This window comes from Cucurbita pepo, chromosome 1 (assembly GCF_057944985.1).
Source record: "Cucurbita pepo subsp. pepo isolate OVF chromosome 1, ASM5794498v1, whole genome shotgun sequence".
Lineage (NCBI taxonomy): Eukaryota > Viridiplantae > Streptophyta > Magnoliopsida > Cucurbitales > Cucurbitaceae > Cucurbita > Cucurbita pepo.
In genome coordinates, this window is record NC_141798.1 from 3,568,343 (window position 1) to 3,595,194 (window position 26,852).

The 26,852-nt window shown below is 35.5% G+C and overlaps 5 protein-coding genes and 1 pseudogene across 9 annotated transcripts; 3 read left to right on the forward strand and 3 right to left on the reverse strand.

The window, feature by feature from the left end:
• Positions 1–3,163: 3,163 nt before the first annotated feature.
• LOC111811780 (putative protein phosphatase 2C 80) lies at positions 3,164–8,294 on the reverse strand. 3 transcript variants are annotated; one of them, XM_023698819.2, is made up of 7 exons: positions 8,062–8,294; positions 7,761–7,969; positions 6,509–7,160; positions 5,703–6,352; positions 4,716–5,043; positions 4,276–4,425; positions 3,164–3,860 (listed from the first exon to the last, which is right to left on the reverse strand). In XM_023698819.2, the coding sequence occupies exons 4-7, from the start codon at positions 6,293–6,295 to the stop codon at positions 3,564–3,566; spliced, it is 1,368 nt and encodes a 455-aa protein (XP_023554587.1). In that variant the 5' UTR covers positions 6,296–6,352; positions 6,509–7,160; positions 7,761–7,969; positions 8,062–8,294; the 3' UTR covers positions 3,164–3,563. The 3 variants fall into 3 exon arrangements, with proteins under 3 accessions (XP_023554587.1, XP_023554579.1, XP_086984682.1); XM_023698811.2 differs by having other exon boundaries at positions 7,761–7,972; XM_087128556.1 differs by having other exon boundaries at positions 3,632–3,860; positions 4,299–4,425; positions 7,761–7,972.
• A 142-nt stretch (positions 8,295–8,436) lies between these two features.
• Positions 8,437–10,813, reverse strand: LOC111811807 (small ribosomal subunit protein uS2). Its single transcript, XM_023698848.2, has 6 exons — positions 10,654–10,813; positions 10,357–10,505; positions 9,821–10,083; positions 9,446–9,643; positions 9,094–9,313; positions 8,437–8,803 (listed from the first exon to the last, which is right to left on the reverse strand). The coding sequence occupies exons 2-6, from the start codon at positions 10,493–10,495 to the stop codon at positions 8,712–8,714; spliced, it is 912 nt and encodes a 303-aa protein (XP_023554616.2). The 5' UTR covers positions 10,496–10,505; positions 10,654–10,813; the 3' UTR covers positions 8,437–8,711.
• A 1,669-nt stretch (positions 10,814–12,482) lies between these two features.
• On the reverse strand, positions 12,483–13,872 carry LOC111808003 (uncharacterized). The gene has a single exon (XM_023693759.2). The coding sequence runs from the start codon at positions 13,646–13,648 to the stop codon at positions 12,698–12,700; it is 951 nt and encodes a 316-aa protein (XP_023549527.1). The 5' UTR covers positions 13,649–13,872; the 3' UTR covers positions 12,483–12,697.
• Positions 13,873–15,560: 1,688 nt separating this feature from the next.
• Positions 15,561–17,610, forward strand: LOC147793779 (F-box protein At5g49610-like). The gene is made up of 2 exons (XM_087123685.1): positions 15,561–15,770; positions 16,305–17,610. Exon 2 carries the CDS (start codon positions 16,311–16,313, stop codon positions 17,460–17,462), a length of 1,152 nt encoding a protein of 383 aa, XP_086979811.1. The 5' UTR covers positions 15,561–15,770; positions 16,305–16,310; the 3' UTR covers positions 17,463–17,610.
• A 345-nt stretch (positions 17,611–17,955) lies between these two features.
• LOC111807984 (proline-rich receptor-like protein kinase PERK4) lies at positions 17,956–20,943 on the forward strand. 2 transcript variants are annotated; one of them, XM_023693737.2, is made up of 9 exons: positions 17,956–18,098; positions 18,211–18,532; positions 18,677–19,060; positions 19,138–19,617; positions 19,684–19,770; positions 19,857–19,927; positions 20,021–20,097; positions 20,187–20,331; positions 20,412–20,943. In XM_023693737.2, the coding sequence occupies exons 2-9, from the start codon at positions 18,328–18,330 to the stop codon at positions 20,805–20,807; spliced, it is 1,845 nt and encodes a 614-aa protein (XP_023549505.1). In that variant the 5' UTR covers positions 17,956–18,098; positions 18,211–18,327; the 3' UTR covers positions 20,808–20,943. The 2 variants fall into 2 exon arrangements, with proteins under 2 accessions (XP_023549505.1, XP_086979792.1); XM_087123666.1 differs by having other exon boundaries at positions 17,965–18,098; positions 18,181–18,532.
• Positions 20,944–21,488: 545 nt separating this feature from the next.
• LOC111808013 (chromatin remodeling protein DDM1-like) lies at positions 21,489–26,758 on the forward strand (annotated as a pseudogene). Its single transcript, XR_015421004.1, has 17 exons — positions 21,489–21,653; positions 21,759–21,876; positions 22,106–22,378; positions 22,464–22,547; positions 22,678–23,024; positions 23,120–23,309; positions 23,409–23,581; positions 23,733–23,734; positions 23,813–23,879; positions 23,962–24,138; positions 24,322–24,417; positions 24,501–24,595; positions 24,678–24,796; positions 25,649–25,768; positions 25,854–25,952; positions 26,044–26,153; positions 26,400–26,758. The product of XR_015421004.1 is annotated as a chromatin remodeling protein DDM1-like (transcript).
• The last annotated feature ends 94 nt before the right edge of the window (positions 26,759–26,852 follow it).

Here is a 26,852-nt window from a genome sequence, read left to right on the forward strand (position 1 = left end):
CCTGATCATGGGTATCTTCTATCTCCTATGTCTCCTATGCCTATGCCCTCCCAACAAAATATCGTGATCATTAGGAGTCTAGAAGATTCGAGAATATGTACCTAAATGAAGTTGAGTTATATGTTTCTACATGCATATGCATGTTCTCTGCTAAATTATAGTGGGTTAGTTCAATCAACTCATCATGTCAATTGAGTTATATGTTTCTACATGCATGTTCTCTGCTAAATTATAGCGGGCTACTGCAATCAACTCATCATGTCAATTGAGTTATATGTTTCTACATGCATGTTCTCTGCTAAATTATAGCGGGCTACTTCAATCAACTCATCATGTTAATGTTTAAGTTGTCTGTATTAATTTAAAGTCAAACTTCGGATATAATTAAAACTTTTTTTTAAAAGAGTTAATTGGATACTTTCTTACTAAATTTTGGATTTGGAAAGTTGTATTTTAGAAGAAAGAAAAAAGAAAACGTTGTTTTTGTATTTTTTTTTAAATTTGAATATTATTGATAAAAAGACATCTATATGTTTTGTTTCATTATTCCCAAACAATTAGACATTTGAATCCAGTTACTTAGAAAATAAAATAATTACTATATAAAGATAGAGAAATTAATTAATTGGAAAGAAAATTCGTGAAAACAACCGGTTTCAACGTAAGAATCTAGTTAGGCTCTTGGAATGTTGTGTTAATACACGTTTCATATTAACTTTTATTATGAAAGAAGAATTTGTATAAAGACACTAAAATAAAAGACATTTTTTTTCCAAACGTTTTCAATCCAAAAAATTAACACAAAAAATAATTTTGAAAGTTTAAAAGTATTTTAGAAACGAAACTCGTAGTTGAGTGATGTATTCTATAGTTTAGCGTTTTTAATCCGAAATTTGATGATGAAAAGTTAGAAGAGGTTGGGAAAAGTGTTGAATGCATTGATGTAAGCATGTGAGAGTTGAAAGGTGTAAAGACTTTAATGCAAAGAAAATAAAATAAAATTGATTGCATCGAATATTGACACTTCTTAATGTTAATTGTGTTTGAATTTGGTATCACATTTCACTTTTATAATCACTAGATTTAACACAATTGCGTTCATCCCACTCTACCTTTTCCCTTTACTTACTATCATTAATCAATTTGTTTGCACGGTTGAAGTCGTTTTTGTATTGTCATATGCCTTCATCGCAAGGATTGAATTATCGCTACATAAGGATAAAGAAGACAAATGTGCGTGTAAGTTTTGATCTAAAAGATTTTATACGACTGTAAGGGTTCATCAAAAAAAAATTTAAAGAATTGTTAAGAAAAAGAACATGTTTCTCACTTCGAGAATTTTTTTGAGATAAGTATCAAAACTAGGTAAGTTTTCAAATCATAGCTATTATGTATGAACCAAAGTAGCGCAGGTGAATCATTATGTAGGGCTTAGAGTTTCTTTTCGACCTAGATTTATACACAGACTATGAGAAGAATACGATAGCATGACATGTGACTATCTATGGTGCTTAACTGTCTACGGTACTAATATGTTATTTTTTGCTCACTACGTCACAATTATGTACCATGACACATTATGATGTACTACGTTAAGACACTAGAGGGCTCTCAACCTCCCCTTGTAGTGATTGAGTTATTTATGGTTAGCCCACACATGTATCTTAAGTGGTTTTATGGATCTATCATAAGAACTCCAATCTTATATGTGTTTGACTTGGATTAATTCTACGTTGGATAACCTTTTACGAATTTTCCTTGGAGGCATACGTGTGAAAATTTTAAAGAAATCACATCTAAAAGAGAATAGTAGCAAATCACTATCAGTAATAGCGGAATAGTCTATCATAAGGATAAAACATGCTAAAAAGACTGATGTTGATTTGTGTCTATCAAGATTATATCCAAACGAGAATGATCTCGAGGATATAATGGTTAAAAATACTTAAAAAATTGATAGTTATAATATTGATATGTTATTCTTAACAAAAACTAATCAATATTATTTGGAAAAGATATTCCTTTACCATTGTTAGATTTTTGTGTCATTATTTTAATTATTTAAATGTGCCAATTCAAATGACCCCTCAAGTAAAAACTTTATTTCCAAGAGACAAGATTGAAGGAAAACCCAATTAAGGTAACTTTTGGGATTAAAAAATAATTAAACGTACAGTTCAAAAGTATCAAAGGGGATGGCGATAGGGTAGACACAGAATAATCATCTTCATAGCAATGCATATTTTCTTTTCACAAAGGGTTTAATATTAAATAAACAAACACACAATATATATATATATATATATATATATATATATATATATATATATATATATATATATATATATATATATATATATTATTAATTAATTAAAAATAAAGTTAAAATCCAAATTTCTTTGAACAGTAATGATATGAAGTTAGTACTATTAACTAAATGATGATATAGACATATTTATTAAACAATACTTTGACCTAACAAATAAATATATAAAAGAAAATATACAAAATAAGATTCCATTTTGAAATGGAGATTTGATGTTGCTTCAAAATGAGATTACTTGTTTATTAAACAAAGATTGATTAATTTAAGAAACAATAAATTATAAAAGTGATTTCATTAATATTGTGTTTAAAAAAAGAAAAGACCTCATACTTAGTCTTATCTACCAACCCACTTCCTTCCATCCTAGCTATGACATTTGTTACACACGTTTCTATGAATTCATTAAACAAATTGTGTAAAATTTAGTTTTTAAGTAACTAATTAAATTGAATTTTAATTATGATGTATTTTATATTTTTAAATACATTTAATCGTCCAAAGTAATTTAGGAAAATAGGTAAAAATACACCCTAAATAGATACACCCAAGTATTGTGTTACCAAATTCTTTTGGTATATACTTCAGGATTGTTTACATTAGAGAATAGGTACTTTTAACACCTTAGTACATTTAGTAATCAGATATTAAATTTAGTAATCAGATATTAAATCTTAGGTATGTAACTATCATGACATAAACTCTAATACTACATCAACCCATGAATCGTGATTATTCTCTTCAACGTGACTCATTAACATGTTCTCTATAAAAATCTTCAAACACATTTGCAATCTTTCTTTCACAATTCGTGCAAACCACATACATTTTACACCCATATAACAAAATATATATCTATTGCTCTCAAAGAGTAGAAGGAATAATATACAGAACAGACTATTTGTTATTTATCATCAACTAATAGTTAACTTCATCGAATCTATGCGCTAGAAGCAAGAACACGAAGAGATTGCAATAATCAGTGGGATGCTACTGTTGTTTCTTTACCCAAAAATCTAACGTTATATCTATCATTTGCCTACAGGTTGTTTTTAAAAGCGAGTCCAAGTGATAGGAGTTTGCAGAAACCTCAAGAAAGTTTACCCATTCTTCTGCAGCTTCGTCAACTGCACCTCATGGGAAAATTGGGACCAGAGTTTCAATCCTCACAATCACCCTTATGTTACACTAAAATACACTTGACTCGAGCTCCATTGTCGCAAGAGACGGTAGAAAAAACTCACGAATCCGTGGAATCAGCTATAAACGAAACAACAACAGTGATGTCATCCAGCTTACCACCATAGTAGCGATAACCGGCCTCTTGGGCAGCAGCAGAAAATGGAGTCTGCCGGTTCCTATCCAGTGCTCTTTGGCGTGCTAAAGCAGCTATGTTTTGAGCAGTTACTCCTGGTTCCAAGCCAGATCTAACTGCATTAACTACAACAGCTGAAATCTCATTACTGTAAAGATTGTCGAATAATCCATCCGTTCCAGCAACTATGACATCTCCAGGTGCAACAGGTATTATGAAAATCTGGCCAGAAGGATCAAAGAAAAGATTCTTCAGTGCCTTACATAAACAGATATAGGGTATACCATTATCTAACCAATGGAAAATAGTTGTCCGCAAGTAGAAAATATCACAATCTTATTGCTCAAGGACTTCATGCCATTTTGAGTTAGAAAATTAGAAAAATTGATAAAGAAAATGAGATAAACTGCTGAATCTAATGGTCTGTTCACATTCGTAATGAATTTTCCTACTTCTGCCCAAACTCTGTGGCTGGAAGATGAGGATTGTTTTTACCTCTAAGAGACCGGATATATGATAATTCTGTTAAAATGTAAGCAGAGACAGAAGTGTAAAACCTCCACCCCTTGTAAACATAGTTGATGTTTTAAGCAACATAAAAGTGCAAAAAAAGAGAGCTTAAAAAAAATTGCAAGACCTCTCCAGAGCTGGGTAAATCACCACTATAGCCGCTCTCCAACTGATAAGTAAAATTGAAGCCATGTTGCTGAACGGGAGATCTGAAGATAGTGCTTCCATCTCTTATAACTATGAATCCACTATCCCCCAGATTAATCGCACGGAGTCCCTGCAATTAAACCAAAACTTTTCATTAATGTATTTTTATTTAAAAAGAAACAGAAAAAGAAAAGAAACCATCTCATTCTACAATTTATACAGCTTCCAAGTTGAATGAGGACATACTTTTGGAGTGACATTCATACACGAAATTTAATTTCACAGCACTAAGCAATTCATAGGCCAAAAGTAAGCACATTCTTGGTGAGAGATCTTACAATAAACTTCTTAACCATACAATATTAGAAAGGCATTGGATTCGTATAACTTGTGAGTTCTGGGACTAGCAGTACTGATTACCTTTTCAGAAAGGGAAATGATGCAGGCCGTTGAAGAACCCTTAGCTGTAGTGACTGAGTGAGCTTTCTCTAACACCTTGGCAGGGTCAACTGAATCCCTAGGCTGCTCCTGTACTGCACTTATTGAGTTTGACATAAGTTCACGAGAAAACTCCCCAGCATCAACACCAACATCTGCCCAACCACCAACACCATCTGCAACACCAATTACTTGTTCATCCACACAAATAAAATGAGCATCCTCTCCTCCTGTCTCTTTCTTTGCTGGATGGGGAAGATAGCATGATCCTGAAAGCAGCTTCAAAGTAGTCCTTTCACCTAATAAATCCCTAGAGATCGAACAAATCATGTCAAAGTACAGTTAGTGAGGGAGATAAAATATCTTTATGAGTAAAGGTTTATGATACAGGATACGGGAGAAAGCATGACTTATGAATTGAAAGAAGGAAAAAACGTAGAATGAGCTAAACTCAATATCAGTATCAATAATAGTCGAGAAACCAAAAGGTCCCTTGTTTGCATGAAGCACTTAATTATAGGAAAAATCCTTATTTCAATAGAATTAAACGTTCCTTAAGAGGGCATTCAAATTTGAAATAAATTCTAATGAACTAATAAAGTGTAGTTTGAAAAAAAACAAGAAAATAAATTTCAAATAATGAGAAAACAACATGATATAGATAAGGACGTAGCACAGAGAGGAAACATGACCATAAGCTCAACAAACACTCTCAAATATGCAACTCAACCGTGGTTAATTACAATTAACAGTCTACAGACAATCAAGACATATCAAGGTATAGAGCCATAGCTAATAAGGCCGATTTATCATCGCAAAATGATAGTCAAAAAGGATTTCAACATTACCATTTAAATAATCCTAACCCAATTATAACTACTAGATTGAAAGAAGATATACCAATATACAATTAAAAGCTCCCACAACTAACACTTATCTAACTAAGAGAAAAAAAAATAGAAAACATACTTGCTTGACAAAATCTTTGAACTTGTGAACTGTTCATCACGAGAGTTGCTGTCAAAAGCTGGAGAATTATCAGTCCCAGCAGCATGGCATGCATGAGACAAGGCATGAAGATTGGTCAACCCAATTTGCAGAAAGTAGTTGTCCTTCATACACTTTACATCAATTGAACTGCTCCGAGAGATTAGACAATTATAGGATGGTTGTTTCCTTCTCAAACCCACACAAGCTTTCTGGAAATTCCTACGACTCCTATGGTTAAACACTCCCGCAGGTGTTGCAATCTCTAGAGATTTTCCATGGTTTTTTATAAAATTATCGACACATGCATCTCCGAAAACGGATTTAGCACTAGAAGCAACCATTGATTTTCTTTTGGGATGGCATCTAGGTGAAATATGCAAGGTATTTGATATCAACAATGTAGAATATGGCAAGGAATGAGACAACCTGCAATCCTTGGTCAACAATTCCCCTCGTCCACGCAGCAAATTGTTTATATAGCACAGTCCACTTCGATGTCCGGCAGCTATCGCTTTCACAACACCAGAGTACATAGTAGTAGTATTAAGCCTTAAAACAGATCCTGCTTGCATCTTAGTCCCTTTCAGAAAATGCTTTTGATTCAGAGGCTCTCTCAATCAACGTAGAACCTAGAATACCATAAAGGTTGTAAAGTTTCATCATTCTCAACTCATCTACACCCATTCAATGCAACAAACTTTAAATCTGAAAATCTGTCCATGGAATGCAGCTCAAAACAACCCTGATATGGAACATGAAATCAATTAGTTAATCCATATGCTTACCTGTACCAGGTGAAATGAAGAGAGCTACGCAATACGGCTAATATTTGTCGGCCAGTTGTCAACGCAGCCTCAGGAATCTCTCCAAGAGAAATTAATTCAATTCTAATGCAGTACCAGCATCCCCATCAAACAAAGACGACCCCTGGTTGTCAAACTCATCGGTGTTGCATTCTTTTGTAGCGTTTTAACGCCATAAACACTTCAATTAACTTGGAGATGCAACCAAGCAAGATTACCCACGTCCGAAATATGAAGTTTATAAACAGTTGACAGAAAAGAATAAGAAATTCCAACTGTGATTATCTCCTGGGTGTCGCTCGACCACAGGACAGGGTTTCAAGAAAATGCACAAGTTTACACCATGAAACTTGGAGATAACACAATAATCTAAAGAAAGAAGTACCGGTTTCTGGAAATAATGGACGAGAGAGCGAGTCGAAGGTTGAAGTTAATATGAGGAGCCGGGCGAACTTGAAGGAAAATGCATCTTCTGAAGATTAGCAAAAGTAACGCCTAATAAAGGAAAATCGGTCGCATGGGAAGGAAAATCAGCAAGTAATTGGTCGAGGATAAACCCTATGAAGTGAAACAATCGCCAAAGATGCTCCGAAATGAATGTCGAGCGCCAAAATTCGAAACCTCCTCCAGTTTTCTGCGTAAGGTTCACAAAATTTCAGAACAGATAGAAAAAACTTAAATAAATACAAATTGTAACTTTTTCTGTTTTTTAATATAAATTAATTTAAAATGATTGTGATATATACTTTTCTTAATATAGGGATGATATTTTAGTGAAAATGGATTAATTTAAAAGAATAAAGTAAATAATAGAAAATTAACCAGTATTAGTGAAAACTATGAATAAATAGGTAAAATCTTAAAATATAGGGATTAAACCCAACTCAATAATAAAAATTAAGAGAATTAAAACAGAGTCCTTATCCATAGTTGAATTATAAACTTATAGTTTGGTTTAAATAAATTAAAACTTATAAATTTGGGGTTTATAGGTTTGAACATAACCATTCGAATTTATGGTTGATTATAAAAACAACTTGGATATATTTATTTTAGATTTATATAATTTTATAATTATTTATTCCCTCTCACTCTAATCCAATCTATAAAAACTCTAAATAAAAATATATACTTTAAAATTTATAAATAATCTCAAAATTCATCTAATAATGAAACTCCATTCAAAATTCGAGATTAAATAGACTTTTAAAAAAGAGCATCTAATTGTATTTACCTTTTTTTCTGAATGGACGAGATTGACGATATCGCATCAGTCGGATGGAGAATGGGCTGCTGGGGCGACTGAAGGAGGAGGAGCAGGCGGACGAAGCTTGAGGATCGGACTCCAAACAAGGATTCTCCGCCACCGTCGGAAAAGACAGACCTCCGGTGGCCTCCTTTGTCAACACACCACAGAAGGTTCTGTGAGTGATGATGCCATCTCTTCTGAAAAAAAAAAAACAAATCAAATTCAAAGACCCAGTAAAAGAAGTGACCAAACAAACAAAACCAACAAACCAATTTTGAAGTTTGACCTGTACTCTCTGGTGCCAAAATTTTAGAATGAGCTTTCCAATCGGACTTGACTGCGAAATGTTGAGGTCGCCAAGGGCTCTCGACGGATTATGGTGGACGCACGATGGCTCCGGCTCCAGGCAGACATGTAAGGAAGGAGAGATAGAATGGAGTTGAAGAGCCCCCATTGTTTCACTTTTTCGGAGCTTCTTCTCTAGCTAGATGGGGAATTGGGCGTTTTTTATGGGGATTTTGAAATGTTGATTTCTCATGTTGCTATTGTATTTGGGCTTAGGAACATTGTTGATAAAATATAAATCTGATACCTTATTTCCAGGCAATAGAACAAATTGTTGATAAATGGGGAGAAATTCAGTAGAACTTGATGCAGAGAGTTTTGCATCTGATCAACAATCTTTGAGTAATTTTAATTTCTCATAAATAATTGGTACCGAAGTACCCACGAAGTAAAAAAAAAACATTCAAACATCAAAATCTAAAACTTGACTAGGAAAAGAAACACAAGTCAATTTTGAAACGAGAAAAGCTAGGTACTACGAGTGTTCAGGCTCGCTTACGCGCAACTAATTTGGTGGTGCTCCTACATGAACAAGCAAAACTCAAATCAACGAATCAAAATTCCAAGCGAGAGATAAGGCTTCCCTCATTACTAACTGGCGGCTGGAGGTGGACCAGCTTCCAGTAAAGGTGCTGGTGGTGCTTCTGCAACATCCCATCCATCTGCTGCTGCTCCAAGAGCGACTGCAAACCGTGAATGACAAAAAAAAAATACCCACAATGAGCATTAAAAACATCTTAACCTTCATTCTGTTGAACTAAATTAGACGACCAACCTAACTGATTGCATCTTAAAATTCCTGGTCAATGAAGTCTAAAATACAAAATAAAAAAGATTGGGACTGGAAAATCACACCAATGGCTAACAAACTACAAGATGATTGGAAGTAATAGGTACCACTTCAAAACTTAGACCAAAATGGGAATATTATAAGCATTAGAATAAAGCCTAAAACAAAAGGCTCGGATTCAACCTGGCTCTAGGGCCCACTCCACATTAGAAACTGGAGCAGCAGCAGCAGCAGCAGCAGCTGGAACCATATCAGGAGCATCCCACTGAGCATCAGCAACCCATCGATCTGCTACCAGCGGAGCAGCACCAAAATCTGCAATGCCATAATCTGGTGGCGCAACAGCCTGTTCTTCCTCTTTCTCCTTTGCCTCCTCAGGCTCCCGGTAGAAAAACAAATCCACCTACACAACAAACACATCTTTGATATTCATTCCAAGCTTTTGATTTACGTTTTAACGATCAAGTATCATTTCAAATTCCATGTCAGAATGCAATTTCTCAAGTTCAGATAGATAATAGAACTGAGAAGTTACCATCACGTCCCATTTGTGCCCAGGACGAACTGTTCCACGCATTTGCAAAACCATCCTCGCAAGAAGCCAGAATAGACATCCTATGCTGTGTTTCCCCTTGTTATTAGCTGGAATCCCAATGTCAACATACCGCATTGGTGAATCAGTGTCGCAAAAGGCAATTGTAGGAATGTTTCCAAGGGCACCTTCCTTGATGGGCTGCAACAACAAGCAAGAAACCAACCAGGCAACATAAATAGCAGCAACAACAAGTGATGTCGGGTATAAGTTATAACTAACTAGGGTAATAAACATGAGTAAATCTAAATTTGGTAATAGATCGGACTCAAACTTATGATCACAAACTAGTATTGATTCTTAAAAATGTTGAAGCACCTGATGATCAGTTCTAGGATCAGTAAGTATCAGAAGACGTGGCTCGTTGAATGAGGTCTGAAGCTGGTTGGTGAATGTTCCAGGGGTGTGCCTCCCAGCAATTGCATGAGCACCAGTGTATTGAGCAAACTTCAAAACAGCTCTCTGACCATAAGGCCTGGCAGACTGAACAATAATGTCTTGAGGATTCTCGATAGCCACAATAACTCTAGCAGCCATCTGAAGTTTCTCCCATGTTTTACCCAGGTTAATAATGTAGATTCCTACATAGAGAGAAAGAAAGAATCATTCGTGACTATTGATGAAATTATGATCCCATTCTGGTCCTGAGAGATTCGTTCTAAAAATTAAGGTTGAAATACTGTTCAGAATAATAGCCACACCCGTTATATCTAGTCCAATCTAAAACCACCGCCAATGATGAAAACAGAGAGAATAGAGGGGGAAAAAAGGCTTTCTTCTAATCAACCTATAGGAAGTCCTTTACGGTGTTAAACAACTACAAAGGTCTAAATGAGAAATTATTAACAACGTACCATCATTCCGGCGCTTGAAAACGTATCGCTCCATCTGGAAATTGCAGTTTTTAGTACCTAGATGAACCTCAGCGGCCAACATCATCTGAATGTCCGCCTCCTTCTGCGTGAGTTGACGCTGTTCTGTTCCAGTCGCCATTGTTCAATCTCTGTGCATCGAGATTTGCATTAGGGTAGGAAAAATATTAATACATATACGTAGCTATGTTAGTAGAGAAGACCAAAATCTACAAGAAAAAAAATCAGAAAACTTTGAAGAAAAGTAGAAAAAATCAAGAGTATGTAAACAAGACTGACTGGTGAGACGGCCGAGAGATGGCGAACCGCCGTCAGTGGAGAAACCGAGAAGTGGAAGTGAGAATGGGCGGCCGGGTTAAGAGAGCTGTGCTGAAGAAGACGAGTGCTGGGTAGGGAAGGTTATACTGAAAATCTTGATGTAATTTCGAAAATGCCACTGGCCCTAACAAATGGAAGCGAGATTATAGCAATACAAACTAGGTTAAATAACCAATTGATTTTATAAAAAAAAAAAATCACAAATTAAATAGACCCCCCCGATCTTTAAAGAAAAAAAAAAAACTATGAGGTTTATAAATTCATTTAGTTTGGATTAAATTAATTTATTTTAGATTTAGAAAAATTTTATTTATTAAAAACAACCCTCTAAAGAATTTAGAAATAAAAAATAAAAAATAAAAATAATTGTTTAATGAGTAATAAAATGTATGATTACTTTAAAATAAATATAGCTTCACATAAAATGATTGAATTTCATAAGAAAAAAAAAAGTTTTTGAGAGATATATTTGATATTGATGGTGTGTATGCATCCAATCGAATTTGAGTTTGTAAAGTTTTGACTTTTATTTACATTAAAAAAATTGTATAAATCGATACTTTTTCTTTCAAATTTAAAGGTAACAGTTGGTTTATTCCTCATTATACTTAATAATTAACGATATTATTTTTGGGCCCATTTAATCCTAATAACTAATGGTACAAAAAGTCAAAATAAACAAAATCATACGAATGATTTGATTCGGTATTTTCTTTGATAATAAAAATATTCATACAAATTTAATGCATAATTGATTTTATTTTAGTGATCACCCATGATGGAAATTTTACTCTAAAAAAATATTCTTCAAGTTAAGATAAAAAGTTAAAGAATACTCTTAACAAATAAAAAAAAAAAAAAAAAATATATATATATATATATATATATATATATATATATATATATATATATATATATATATATAGAAATACTATATTTTATAAATATTTTTCAACTTGTAACCTTTCAAAAATACATATCTTCAAAGTTTTAGATTTAATTTTTTTTTTAAAATGTAAAAGATATTTGTTTAAAGTTTTTGTCTAAAGTTGTAAGAGATATTTGTTTAAAGTTTTTGTCTAAATAATTTTTTAAAGTTGTAAGAGTATTATTGAAATTTTAGAAAGTTCAATATATTTTTTAGACAAAATATAAAGTTTGTATGTACTTTTAAATTATTATTTTTTTTTTTAATAATGTTTTTATGAATAGAGAGTTGAGTTGTAAACTCTCAGTAACTCGAAGAAGGTTTACAACTTAATCCAATGCAACTCACAAATAAAGTTCATTAGTCTTTGTTAATTATTTTTAAAAATTATTATTATTCATGTATTAATAATTAAAAAATCATAAAACTAAAATATTAAACATTAGCAATCACAATTCATCTCTAACATGGGTAACAATTATAAAATATTTTTAACTTTAATGCCTCTTTTTAACCTGGGTAACAAACATCAAATATTTTTAATTTTCATCACCAGATTGGTTGGGTTGATAAAAATAAATAAATAAATAAATAAATCCACCTAATGAATTAAATTTTTAATTTTTTAAAAATTGAACCGAAAAAAAAAAATCACATGAATACCTAAAAATAAGTCTAAAAAATTAGTTTAAGAATATATTTTAATCTTTAGCGTTAAAGTATTTTAATTTTCAATTATATCTATTGTTTAAATAATTTGTAGCAGGTTCTCATATTTTAAAATTTCAATTATGATTAATTTTGGTCAGAAATTCTAATTTCATTATCAACTAAATTATTAGTCATAAATAAAACAATATAATTAAAATAAAAAGAACTTTATAAATAATAGAAACTAAATTTAATTAAAAAAAAACATAAAAGAAGCTAAAATTTATGAAATGTAAATTAGAAGATTTCATAATTGAATGTGGGGATCCAAAGGCAACAAAATCATCATTCATATTTGCACAACTGACTTTTACCTTGGAAAAAACAGAGTGGGAGCTCGACATGTAGAACTGGGGAACGATCGATTCAGAAGCTTGTCCGACTTGTCGATTTGTTACAGAACAAGGACTGCCAAATCTCAGAAAAAGCTTCCACTATAATTCCATGGTGTTCTCTATCATTCAATGACAACAAACAGTGAAGAAGCTGCTCCAAATCCTTCTCATCGAACATCTCCTTCTCCATTATCATCTCCATCATCGATCTCTTGAAATCCTCGAACGGATCTTCCGATTTCTTCACCACCGCGAAGCTCTCTCTGATCTTCCCGTCCACTGTGCATGGTATCAGCCTCTGGAACACCGAAAGCCTCGCTGGCGACTCGCTTTCTGGCGACGGCGATGTCTTGATCATCCTCCTTGGTTTCTGCCGTCGATTACTGCTACGATGGCGCTTCTCCTTCTTCTTCTTCTTATTCTTCAAATTGATCTTGTTCCTGCCTTTGTACGGCTTCTCGCGTATGGTTTCCAATTGAGGATTGAATTCGGAGGAGGAATCGTCGTCGTCGGTACTGGAGATCGTTTTGGATGAAGAAATTAGGGTTTCGGTTTCTTCTAATTCGTCTATTTCATCGAACGATTCGCTGCTGAATAGCCCGCTCTCTGTCGAAGAGGTGCTGATTCGAAGCCGTGCGAGTGTGGTTGATTTCGATTTCTTCTTCCTGCGTCGTTGTTGCTTCGGTAGAGGCAAAGCGTCGTCGTATGATTCAGGGAGGGGCGTGGGTGGCACGTGCCGGGGATGTTTTGGGGATGATTTGGTAATTTGGTCATCGTCAGAGTTGGTAGAGAGTGATCTCCTGCCGCAGGCGGCAGTTCTGAAGGCGGAGGAAACGTGGCGCCTGAGTGAGGAATAATGGTGGGGTTTTGATGAGGGCGAGGGGGGAGGTGGTGGGTCAGTGGGGACGACGGAGATGTCGCTGGAACGGCAACATTGGAAGGAAGGGATTCGGAGAAGTCTGAATTGCTTTGCCATCATCATCTGCTTACACACTCTCTGTATGGTTTTGTCTCTTTGTCCTCTCAGTCTAATACATATATATATATATATTATATATTATGACAAGAATCAAGAAATAAAGAAACAATATTGAAAGGGGAAAAGAAAAGGGTTGGTAATAGGCATTAGGCAATCGGTGGGGTTCCTACTTAGGAGTAGCCAAAATTATTTTTCCCCATTCAATGATAAGAGGTATATCAAAAGACATATAATTTCAAAGAATAAGTCAATCCATTAAAGCTATTCTAATAATGCAATGTGAGGATCCAAGGAAACAAAATCATGTTTTGTTCTCAATTTGTGTCTTTTTCACTTTTTGACCATTTCATTTTTATTTTCCATTCCTTCTCTCCTCAAGATCGAGCTACAGATTGACTAATTAAATAAATGATCAATCTATAAATAAGAAATATATCTCAATTTGTATGAAACCTTTTTTTAAGAAATTATCCGACTAAGCTCAAAGTTGACATTATAGTACCATTGTGTAGATTCATAATTCCTAACAAATTTCACTATTTTACCAAATCTTTTGTCTTATTTACAATCAAATCTCTCCCCTCCATTCCTATGATGCATCAACCTCACACAATGTACCTATCAGATTGTAAGGTTAATGCGAAGAAGAAGAAAAGAAAAAAAAGTAAAGTTGAATGGGATGGGGGAAAGATTTTGTTTGTGAAAGGAAGTTACTTTCATCCTCATTTTTTAACTTTTTACTATTTATAGACACTGTTAATTGTGACGTAAAAAATGGAAGAGTACGAAGGGAGAGGTTGCTTTTGATCTTAAAAGAAAGAACAAGCAATCGCATTTGTAGGTTTATTGTCTGCTCCCCGCTTACCCCGGTTTTTCCAGGTCTCGGGATTTTCCCATTTGCTTTATCATTTCTTACACATTTTATTCAAATAAATGATTTTAGAATTTGAATTACACTGATTTTATCTCTTTTCTTTTAAATATTTGCAATATATTTTCGTTTTTTCGTTTTCAAAAATGTTTTTGAAACTCTAACATTTTGGATAAGTTTGGAGCGTTTTTATTTTTTAAAGTTAGGTTAAGTTCTAATTTTGGTACTAAAACTTTTATAATTTTATTTAATCAGTTCATTAAAAAAAATAAAAAAAAACAAAAAAAAAACTCTTGGTTGGGCTCTCTTGAGAATGGTCTATAACCGGCAATAACGACTTTTTATGTTTTTTTTTTCTCTTCCTTTGGATGACGGCGAAAATCCAAAGAAATTTCAGTCCTCATCTCCACTTCTTCCCATCACGACAATAATATTAAAAAATATGTTAAATAGAATATAGTTATTATGATTTAGTAAAAATTCATAGGTAATATTTATAATTTGATAAAACTCTGGATAACATTTAAATAATGTATTCTTGTTATTCAAGTTATTTATTTATTTAATAAAAATAAAATATTAATACGTAAAATATCTATTTATTTATTTTCAATCGTTATTAATTTTAATATATATTTTTTAAAAAATTATTCCAACAACTTAAAATTTTAGTTGAAGAGTTGTTACAAAAAAATAATTAAAAAATAATAAAATGAACAGATGTATGTATCATATGAAAAAAAATAATTAAAAATAAATTAAGTTGAACACAAATTAATTTTTGGATAAGTCAACTAACTCTGAATCTTACTCTGAATCTTTGATTTGCTTTGCGTTTCGGGGTTACAGTCGCGCACAGACGAACAACAATCCAGCGGTGATGTCATGACGCTGCAGATGAGCGCCATTTTCTAGGTTGCTTCGCCCGCAAGCCTGAGTCACGGTCCGCGTAGGCTTTGACGAAATCGCACAGCCAAATAAAAGCGATGATTCTTCTTATTCACGGTGTTCTTTGTTATTAATTACCCGTCCGATTCTCTCCGCCATAATCGCCTCCCTCTCGCTCTACGATTCCGATTTTCATCGCCTGATCACCGATCATTTCCCAAACTATCCTATATCTTCTCAAATTCTTCGCAGTTACATTTCGAATCTGATTCCAATTCCTCCATCGTTATTTCATTTTGATTATCCGGAAGAGCGCGAAGAACTCGGAATTTGTTGCATTAAACAGAGCGATTCTGTTCTTGCCAGGTTCGTGTTTCTTCGTTTTTGCTTCTTCACTTTCTGTACTTTGATTCTTGCGCCTTTGATCCTTCTTTATATGTTATTAGGAATTAGTCTCAGCGTTTTGAGTGAAAGGATTCAAATCAAATTTTATCGTCTCTTAGAAAGTGTTTCTAAAAATTGATTTTAGATTTACTTTTAAAAAACAGGATGTTGTTATAGAATTGTAGTGTAGAATTCAAATATACAAGAACATTTTAGGAGCATATTTTAGTAGATAATACCAATATATTAATCTAGTATAATCATATTAATCATTGATTAACTTTTTGCGTTGATGCATTGATGGAATGATTTGTTTTAACTTCAGTTTTGTATATTTGTAAATTATATTATTAAACCATGATTAACTTTTTTTTTCAATAGTGATTCATAATATAATATATTGAACAGTAACCAAACGTTATATTTACATGCATCATAACCAAAATTTCAAACCAAGCAATGGTTCATATTTCTCATTGATTCTGATATGTTGAGTATGATATTGTTATGTTACAGGACAAAATGGGCATCCAGGACGTGATAAAGACGGACGTACTTCGTTTCGTCCCAGCCAAATCCCTGTGCAGATTCAAATCCGTCTCGAAAGACTGGAACCAATGGATCTCTTCTCCCTTCCTCGCCCACCAGCAAGCCATTCACTTCAACAAAATCTCCGGCTTCGACTGCTTCTTCATCCCTCTCGACCCTCACTCCCATGGCGTCCCATTCCCTTCCCTTTCCTTCCTCCCTGAATCCACTTCCATCCGAACCACTTCCAACGGCCTCCTCTGCTGCCAAAGCACTTTCCAGGACAGCATCTATTTCATATGCAACCCCACTACTATGGAATGGAGACAGCTCCCCGAGCCCTCTCTGTTTCATGGAGATGTCTCTGCCATTGCCCTTGCTTTCACTCCCTCCACTTTCAACTTTGAATCCCACTTCCAGATTGTCTGTGCTGTCCCCTTTCATTCCGTTAGCGCTGTTTACTTTGAGATCTACTCTTCTAGGACCAACACTTGGAAAATTTCTGACTCCCAATACTTCTATGCTGGCGATGGTGATTTGATGTTCAAAGGGGACGGATTTTGTATTGGTGATACCGTGTATTGGGAGACGTCAAACGGCATCATTCTGGGGTTTGATTTGAAATATGAAGTATATGGGGAGATTCAGCTCCCTCTCCCTCCCGGCCATGGAGCTATAACGGAGATCCGTGGAGAGATGTGCTATGCTATGGTAATAACTTGTAACATTGAGAATGATGAAATGGGTGCTTATTCGCTTGGCATTTATGGTGGTCATGACATGGTGTTGAAGCATCGATTTCCTCTCGATATTGGGAGTTATTTGGGAGAGGATTTTGATGGAGAGGTTAGAGTATTATCGTGTGTAAGTGATGGCATGGCGATGATTCTTGTGGGGAGCAATGTGATTCTGTATGATGTGGAAAAAAGAAAAGGGGAGATTGTGAAAAAATTAGTCGATCCGCCAGATCGTGCCAATGCCAGTGCCAGTGCCAGTGCGGGGCGGTTTCTGCCGTACGTGAATAGCCTTGTGAGGGTGTGTCTGGTGGAGAGGATGCCGCCGGAGGATCATGATTTACAAGAAATTTTGAGAAACACGAGCGAGTTGGTTGGGTTTGGTGAAGTTTCTTTATGTGGAAATAAGTGAATAGGACCGACTATATAGTGGCCGTCGACAGGTTGAAACAAAAGACTATTCTTTTAATTGGCCATGTTTGTTGTCCTTTGCCCAAAAAAAATAAGACCAATATTATTTTGTTACTTTAAAATCTTAAAATTAAATTAATAAAAATAATACTTAAACCTTGTATGAATAATATTCCATTAATAAAAATGCATACATAAAGAAAAGAGTTGAAAACATGTCACCATAATTTAAGAAAAGTCTGGAGATATTAATATTCCAAAATACCGACAAAGATATGTTAAAAATAAACATAGTGCAAATGAAGAACGTTTTTTTGGATTTTTTTGAGGCTGTGTTTGATGCGAAGTGTAAAGAAAAGCTTGAAAACAGGAGACCAAAAATAATGATTACAAGGAGTTAGTTAGTTAAAAAAAAGAAGGGTTAGAGGTCAACCAGAAGTGGTGTAAATGGTTAATATTAATAACAAACTCCAACTAAACTTGGGATTAGGAAATTAAAAACAATGCCTAATCCAGCTTGTATGTAGGAGACCATTGGATTACGCAATCCAAAAGGGGGTCTCCTCTAATTTTCTCTCAAGGGATTCTCAATTTGAGGCTCATTTTTCCCCCCCTTCTTCCCTCTTTCTCCCAAAAGGTAATTAGTCTTTAATCCCTTCTTTAATCTTAATCCTCTCTCTCCACACTTTGTTGTCATGGCGGAATCAGTGAGCCATTAGGTTGGTGTTTTGTGTTTTTTCTCTTTTCAGGGTTTTGTATGAAAGCTGGTGAAATTTCCGGCGACAATATTTGGTGTTTAATCTGTGCCGGAATTTCACTGCTTTTTATATCATTCGAGAGAGAGAGAGAAAGAGAGAGAGAGAGAAATGAGTTCAACTTATGAAGAAACTACTTCCGAGCACTCTTCATTTACACCAGGCAATCCATCTTCGTCCTTGTCCTCGTCCTCGTCCTCGTCCTCGTTCTCCTCATGGTCGTCGTCGTCGTTTTCCTCTTCCTTCTCACCGCCATCACCATCGTTTCCTGATTTCAACCCCGATAGCTCTACACCATCAGATGATAATAACTCCGGTATCTCACCGCCCCCATCAGGTTCTGTTAAATTATTGTGGACATGGAGTTCCCGAGTTAGGAGATGAACCACAGGCTTTATTTATTTTTTATTTTTTTAAAGATTATAGTAATTATATTTAATCCTTGATTTACATTATATAGATGAATCTCCAGCACCAAAGTCATCAAAGGACTCTAAGGATAGAAAATCGGGTAAATCTTCAAAAGCGCCAAGCCCGCGGTCATCGACGCCGATTGCTTCAAAATCTCCTTCACCGCGATCTTCGTCATCTTCAAAAGATGCATTGACCTCGGGAGATCGGACGGAGGGGAAATCATCACACAAATCATCATCACACAAATCATCCAACAATGATGATTCAGGGTCGTCGGATGTGAGCCCAGGAGTCATAATTGGGGTGGCGGTTGGGGTGGGATTGTTCATAATTCTTCTCATATCATTAATTGCTCTGTGCTCCAAGAAGAGGAAGAGGAAGGAAGATCCTATGTCGTACTATAGTGGAGACAATGCGAATGGACCTAAAGGTTAAATTAATTTCCTCAAACCACACCACTTTAATTAACTCAATTATTTCATATAATGTTAACTAACACAATTGCAGGTGGTAACTATTACAACGGTTCACAAAAACCAAATTGGCACAACAACAACGCAGGGGGGGGTCCGGGCGTGAACGGGTGGCCGCCCATGAGTAGTGAGAACATGACCACAAGCGGTAGTTTTGCAGGGCCTCCTCTGCCTCCACCATCGCCATCCCTTGCGTTCGGGTTCAGCAAGAGCACGTTCACGTACGACGAGCTTGCAGCAGCAACAGGAGGGTTCGCGCACGGCAACCTACTTGGGCAGGGGGGGTTCGGATACGTGCACAAGGGGGTGTTGCCCAACGGGAAAGAGGTGGCGGTGAAGAGCCTCAAGGTGGGAAGCGGGCAGGGGGAGAGAGAGTTCATGGCTGAGGTTGAGATTATTAGTAGAGTCCACCATCGCCATTTGGTGTCCTTGGTTGGCTTTTGCATTGCCGGTGGACAGAGAATGTTGGTCTATGAGTTTGTTCCTAACAACACCTTGGAGCATCACCTTCATGGTACCTTTTTTTAATTTACAAAAATCAAAACATTAATTCTCTCTCAATTTTATGATTTGGTTTCAGTTAAAGACCTCCCTGTAATGGATTGGCCAACCAGGCTTCGTATTGCCATAGGTTCTGCCAAGGGTCTTGCTTACCTTCACGAAGATTGTAAGAATTTTCCCCTTTAAAACTTTATATTATCTACATTTCCCTATGTTTTCTAAATCATAACAAACAAATACATTTACTCTCAGGTCATCCAAAAATTATTCATCGAGATATCAAGTCCGCTAATATTCTAATTGATGCCAATTTCGAAGCAATGGTATGAAAAAAAAACATACATCATACTAAATGATAAATTGTTTGATTTTAGATTTTTTAACATCAAAATCACATAATCCTCCCATGACTTCAGGTGGCCGATTTTGGATTGGCTAAGTTGTCTTCAGATACTAACACCCATGTCTCCACCAGGGTTATGGGTACATTTGGGTAATTAAATTTCAAATTTTATATCTAATTCAGTCGGTTTGAATAACATTCAAAAATTTGTAATGTTTTTTTTTTTAATGTTGATTTAGGTATTTAGCACCCGAATATGCATCAAGCGGGAAGCTAACAGAGAAGTCCGACGTGTTCTCATTTGGTGTAATGTTATTGGAACTCATTACTGGAAAACGACCGGTTGATCCTCATCATGTTATGGAGGATAGCTTAGTAGACTGGGTTGGTATACGTTATAAAAAGTTTATAATTAGATATGCTTATTTAACTCTCGTTTGATAACTATTTAAAAACGTGGATAGGCACGAGCGATTATTAGCGGAGAAATGGGAGAAGATGTATACGAAGTGCTGGTGGATAAGCGATTAGGAAAGGAGTTCAATACTCAGGAGATGGGGCGCATGGTCTCATGTGCTGCAGCCTCCATCCGTCACTCCGCTAGAAAACGCCCCAAAATGAGCCAAGTAGTACGAGCCCTGGAAGGGGATTATTCATTGGACGACCTAAACGACGGGATAAGACCAGGTCAAAGCTCAATTTATAGTGTGGCAGGGTCGGACTATGATTCAAATGCGTACCAAGCCGACATGTCGAGATTCAGGAAACTAGCTTTGTCAGACGACAGCAGTGAGCTCGCAACTTCTAGCAATGACTCACGAGAGATCAACCATCCCGGGACCCAAAGGCCTCTCTTTTGAGCCCCCACTTGTTTTTTTTCCTTCACAGATATTTTATTTTATATATTCATTCAATTTCAGAGCTTTTTTTTTTCTTTTTTTCTTTTTTGAATTTTTAGAGAAAAAAAAGGAAAAAAGTATTTTGAGATGATTTCAATTTCTTTGCTTCATTGTTATTATTGTTAAACAATTGTGGTCCCCAATAACTTAGAGGATTTTTATTGTCTGTTTGATAAATAAACATTTTAAAATATATTTAATTAAATTTTTAACTTTCCCAATTTGTATATATTTTGATAAAATGTCTAATAAATTATATAAATATTATTATTATTATATCAGTTACTTTTTTTTTTTTTTTTTTTTTTTTATAGATTTTTTTAATAATATATTATTCTTTTAGTTTCAGGGTATTAATTGTAACAATGCCCTTGTCTACATTTTCATAATTAATCAATTGATTAAGACGTCTTTCACTAAAAAGATTATGAGTTATAAATTTTCTATCACATTGTTGATTTTTTTTAATAAATGATAACGGTGTTAAATTAAATTAAAAATGAAAAAAAAAGTCCGGCGAAGGTACTTTTGTAATTAATTGCATTCTCAGGGCCAAAATGGATGTTTCTTTCCCGCCAAAAACCCCAACCAGGAAAAAAGAAAATGTTTTTTTTTTTTTTCGTTTTAAAGAACCAATATTACTCAGACCGTGCAGATTCTCCGCGAAACATCACGACGATCCATTTTCCCGGGTCGTTTGCCTGCATTTCTCGCTGAATCTCACTAGGGCACTAGAGTTTGTTCGATTTTCTGTTGCGCATTTGGTTCGTTCTTCTTCCAGATTTTCTTCTTTGTATTTGTTGAGTGGTAAGAACAGTACCTAAGATCAATCAACTCTAAGCACGGTTTTACTGCTTCTTAGACAAATCACTTGGTTTTTGTTACTCTCAAGTGGTTCTGCTCTGTTTGAAGGTTTGATCCGGTCTTTATTCACCGTTTGACACTCATTTTATGGCTGACAATGGCTGTCGAAGAGAAACCACGAGCTGATAATTCTGCAGAGTCCCCGACTTCGGTTCTAGAAAACGAGGTTTTTTCGCTTTCTTCACTCTGGCTGTGTGCTCCGACTCTTTTTACCTCTTGATTCTTCTGATGCTACAATAGAACTTGTGTGGATATTTTCGCAATTGCTGGAAAGAAAAGAGTCGATTTCGTGCTTGTAACTTCTGTATGTTATGCATGTCAATAGTGTATGTTATGCATGTCAGTAGTGAATGTTAAAAGGTTTTATGACATTTTTTTCCCCTTTTGGCATGAAGGATTTGTCTAATGGGGAAAATTAGATCAAGTTGGAGGAAGAGATAATTTTGGAAGCAAAAATTGGGGATTCCAGCTTTATATCAAAAGAGATGGCGGAAGAGCAGCAGAAATTGCTGGAAGCTCGGGTTAAGGAAGAAGAGGCCAAGAGACTTGAGGATTCAACAGAATCTCCAAACTTGAATGACAATCAGTTTACCAAATTGGATGAACTTCTCACTCAAACACAGTTATACTCAGAATTTTTGCTGGAGAAAATGGATGACATCACAATTGTATGTCTATCTGCTGTATACTTTATGCATTTTAAAGTTATTCGCCTTTTCTTCCCTTCATTGAGATTTGATTTTAACTAGCTAGAATGGAGTGCAGGAGGACGAGAAATCTGTTGGGAAAAGTTGTGGGCGTGGTTCGAAGAGGAAAGCTTCTGCACGTTGTAATAATGTAAGAATTATGTGAGTCTCATAACATCATGTAAATCCTTCTTATATTTGAAATTTCAATATCCTTTAGTACTTCAGCACTATAGGTACATTGTTATATAAATTCTAACCTGAGATGAAACTTTTTCTAGAGGAAGGCAAAAAGGGCTGTTGCAGCTATGCTGACTAGATCGAAAGAAGGTGAGCGGGATGAAGATGTAAACTTGACCGAGGAAGAACGAATAGAAAAGGAGCAGAGTGAACTCGTACCTCTGTTGACTGGTGGTAAATTGAAGTCCTACCAACTCAAGGGTGTCAAATGGTTGATTTCATTATGGCAGAATGGGCTGAACGGAATCCTTGCAGATCAAATGGGGCTTGGTAAGACAATTCAAACGATTGCCTTCCTTGCACATCTGAAAGGGAAGGGACTGGATGGACCTTACTTAGTAATTGCTCCTCTTTCCACTCTTTCAAATTGGATAAATGAAATATCGAGGTACACTGTGTTAACTTGGTATGAATTTTTTTTAACAACAAAATTGTTTAGACGCCTTATTTTCCTCCATTTTGTTTGTATGTCTCCGTATATAGATTTGTGCCCACAGTGACTGCTATTGTATATCATGGTGACAAAAAACAAAGGGAAGAAATTTGAAGGAAGCACATGCCTAGAACAATTGGACCCAAATTCCCCAGAGTGGTTACTTCGTATGAGATTGCAATGAGTGATGCTAAAATCATTTTGAGGCATTATAATTGGAAATATCTTGTCGTTGATGAGGTCAGCCATCTTTCAGACCAGGCTACTAAAGAGTCTCTTATAACATATAGCAATGGATTTTAGGAAACTTATAATCCTGAAAGCATATTTTTCTTGAAGGGGCATCGGCTACAAACTCAAAATGCAAATTGCTGAAGGAGTTGAAGTACATAACTGTTGAAAATAAACTGCTGCTAACTGGGACACCCCTGCAGAATAACTTGGCAGAGCTTTGGTCGTCGTTGAACTTTATTTTGCCAGATATCTTTTCATCCAATGAAGAATTTATTTGAGTCAGGGTGAGTATGCCTTTTTATTTTATTTTTATTTTTTTATAGTATAATCTTCGAGTTTTCTTTTTTCATCCACAAACACGGAGGCAAGTTTATATTCCCTTTGAAATACTGAACTCTGTTAAATAAATAATAGCACTCATATTTTGAGTGGTAGCTTATAAGTCAGGGGGTCAAATAGTTATTATTACCATATTGAAGATTTATTTCCTCCTAATAATTTATTTTCAGGTTTGATCTCTCTGGAAAGTGTCATGCTGAAGAGAAAGAAGAAACCCAAGAGAATAGAAAGGCCCATGTTTGTAATTCTTTTGATGGTTTATTTTTTTTCCGAAGTATGTTGCACAAGTTTGTCATATTCATATATTCAAATCCTGCAGGTGGTAGCAAAGCTGCATGCAATCCTGAGACCATTTCTACTTCGGAGAAGGAAATCTGATGTTGAGCTAAAATGCTCCCCCGGAAAAAAGAAATCATAATTTATGCAAACATGACTGAGTATCAGAAGAACTTAATTAACATGACATTGGAAAATCATCTCTCAGAGAAGGGCTCAGGTGGTATAGCATTGGCTTTTAGTATATGTATGCCATGTGCTTGCCGTTGTAACTACCAATTTTCTCTATTCTTATCATTTTTATTTCATTTTGAATTTCTTTATGAACGTCATTTTTATTCATTACAGACTCCAGTCCATTTTATGTTCTGCTAATTGTTGTAATTCTTTTCTGAAAATGCAGGACATGGTTTTAAAGGAAAGCTGAATAAGTTGATGGTCCAGCTTCGGAAACTTTGCAACCATCCTGACCTCTTGGAATCAGTTTTTGATAAATCTTGTATCATCCTCTTATTCTTCAATCCTTCATGGTAAAATTGTACTATACAATGTCACTTAATCCCTTGTTTTTTTTCCTGACAGCTACATATCCTCCTGTAGAGCAGATAGTTGAGCAGTGTGGAAAATTTTGCTTACTAGATAGATTGTTGACACGGTTATTTGCACGCAAGCATAAAGTAAATTGATCTGTAACTCTTGTTCTGTCATTCTTCTCAGTTTTCCTAGTTAACCTAATTGCCTACTTTGCATTTCTATTAGGTCCTTATATTCTCTCAATGGACTAAGATTTTGGATCTCATGGAGTACTATTTTAGTAGAAGGGATTTGAAGTTTGCAGAATCGATGGTGGTGTGAAACTAGATGAAAGAAAAAGACAGGTATGAGTTTGCACATGAAATAACCAAACAGTTTGAAGCCAGTCGTGTTGTTTGTTGTTGGTCTGTTTTTCTTTCATCCACTGCTTTTTTTATTTGCATGAAGGCCAATATGTGCCAAAACGTTGCAGTATAATGTCACTTTCAGAAATTGTTGCACTAAGGAACTATATTCCGTTATCTGTTACCATGGAGAGAATGAGCCAATTGTTGCAGAGGAAGGGGGTGTAAGATATTGATTGTTGGGCTCGTGGAGCAAGGAAGAGAGAAAGTAGGAAACTATAAAAGTAGGAAACCATATTTGGGCTCACACGATGGGAATGCTTGTAGTGGGGTGGTGGTGGTAATGATTGACTTCAGTGCCCCCACAACTTTATTTCCCTTGGGCTAGTTGGCGAACTCTATGTTCTGTTGGTCCCTAATGTTCGGATGGGCACATTTGGAACAGTTGCTTTTCCTAAGGTGCTCATGAGTGTGTCCTGATCTAGGTGCATGCCTAGCCATTCCACCTTGCTTCATATTAGTATGAGATGTCCAAAAACCTCAGTACTGCCTTGCATTCATTTTGTACTTTGTGCTCCTACTTTATTAGGCTCTGTTTGGGATCTTGAGAAACGTCGAGTTGAGACTGAATCAATTACTTGAATGTTACAAAATGGTAGTCTATTCAGTTTTATTTAAATAATTAATTGAATCTCTTTACAAGCCGTGGTGATCTATTACCTTAATTGATTTCTTATCTTGGGTTTATTTCCTTAGCTAGACTCAAAATTTTGTGAATATTCCTTCATGGAAGTGTTGGTGATGGGGTATCAAGGATTGCATAATTGACCAATTTAGTTTCTGTACATGTAGATCCAGGAGTTCAATGATGGTAGCAGCAAGTACAGGATATTTATTTTAAGCACGCGGGCTGGTGGTCTGGGTATCAACCTTACTGCTGCAGATACTTGTATACTCTATGATAGCGATTGGGTATTTTTCTTGATACTGTACTATGCATAAATACACATATGTATGTATCATGTATGTAACTCACCATATTTCTTATGTACACCAGAACCCACAAATGGATTTGCAGGCCATGGATAGGTGTCACAGGATAGGTCAAACGAAACCTGTACATGTTTACAAATTTGCAACAGCTCAGTCTATAGAGGTAGCTTGCTGATGGTCTTAATCTCTTGGTGTATATTTCATGAAGCTATTCATCAGCACTCTATAATCTTTGACGAATTGTGTTATACTAGGGCCGCATTCTGAAAGGGCCTTTAGTAAGTTGAAGCTTGAGCACGTGGTCATTGAGAAGGGGCAATTTCACCATGAGCGGACAAAATCCGACTCTGGAGCTGCTGTAGAGGTTAGTTGAAGCGTTTCAATCCATTTTATGCACTCTGATTCTTCATTGCCTACATTTGATTTTGGAAATGTTAATAGAGCGACAACCATTAGTTGTCTCGTGAGAACAATTGGGATGTGTGCAAGCCAGCTTGGACACTCGAATATAAAAATAAAATATCTTTTCGTGAGAAGTTTGTTTATGTTACTTGGTGACCAAGATTTGTTGTGCAAGCTCATTACCTGGTTGTGGTAAAAAAAAATTCAGGAAGCGGATCTATTAGCACTACTAAGAGAGGAAGATTCTGCTGAAGACAAGATGATACAGGCAGACATAAGCGACGCTGATTTGGAGCGCATTTTAGACCGCTCTGATCTGCTTGTCCCATCTGGTTCAGAGGATGAGAAAGCTAAAGTTAATGGTGAGTTATATCCTCTGAAAGGACCTGGCTGGGAGGTGGTGTTACCAACTTCAACAGGAGGGGTACTCTCTACCCTTAACTCTAACTGTTAACGCTAGGTTTGTGGGTGGGAACATTGCATGTACTTGAGGGTTTCTGGTTGCATGCAATTTTTGGTCCTCATAGTTGATCTGTCTTCTGAATCTGATATTTAATCTTCAGTGCAGAGTTTCTAAGGTCCTAATTAAACCCCCAAAAATGGATAATATAATAAATAATTGACTTGTAAAAAAGAAAAAAAAAAAAAAAAGGAGATAATG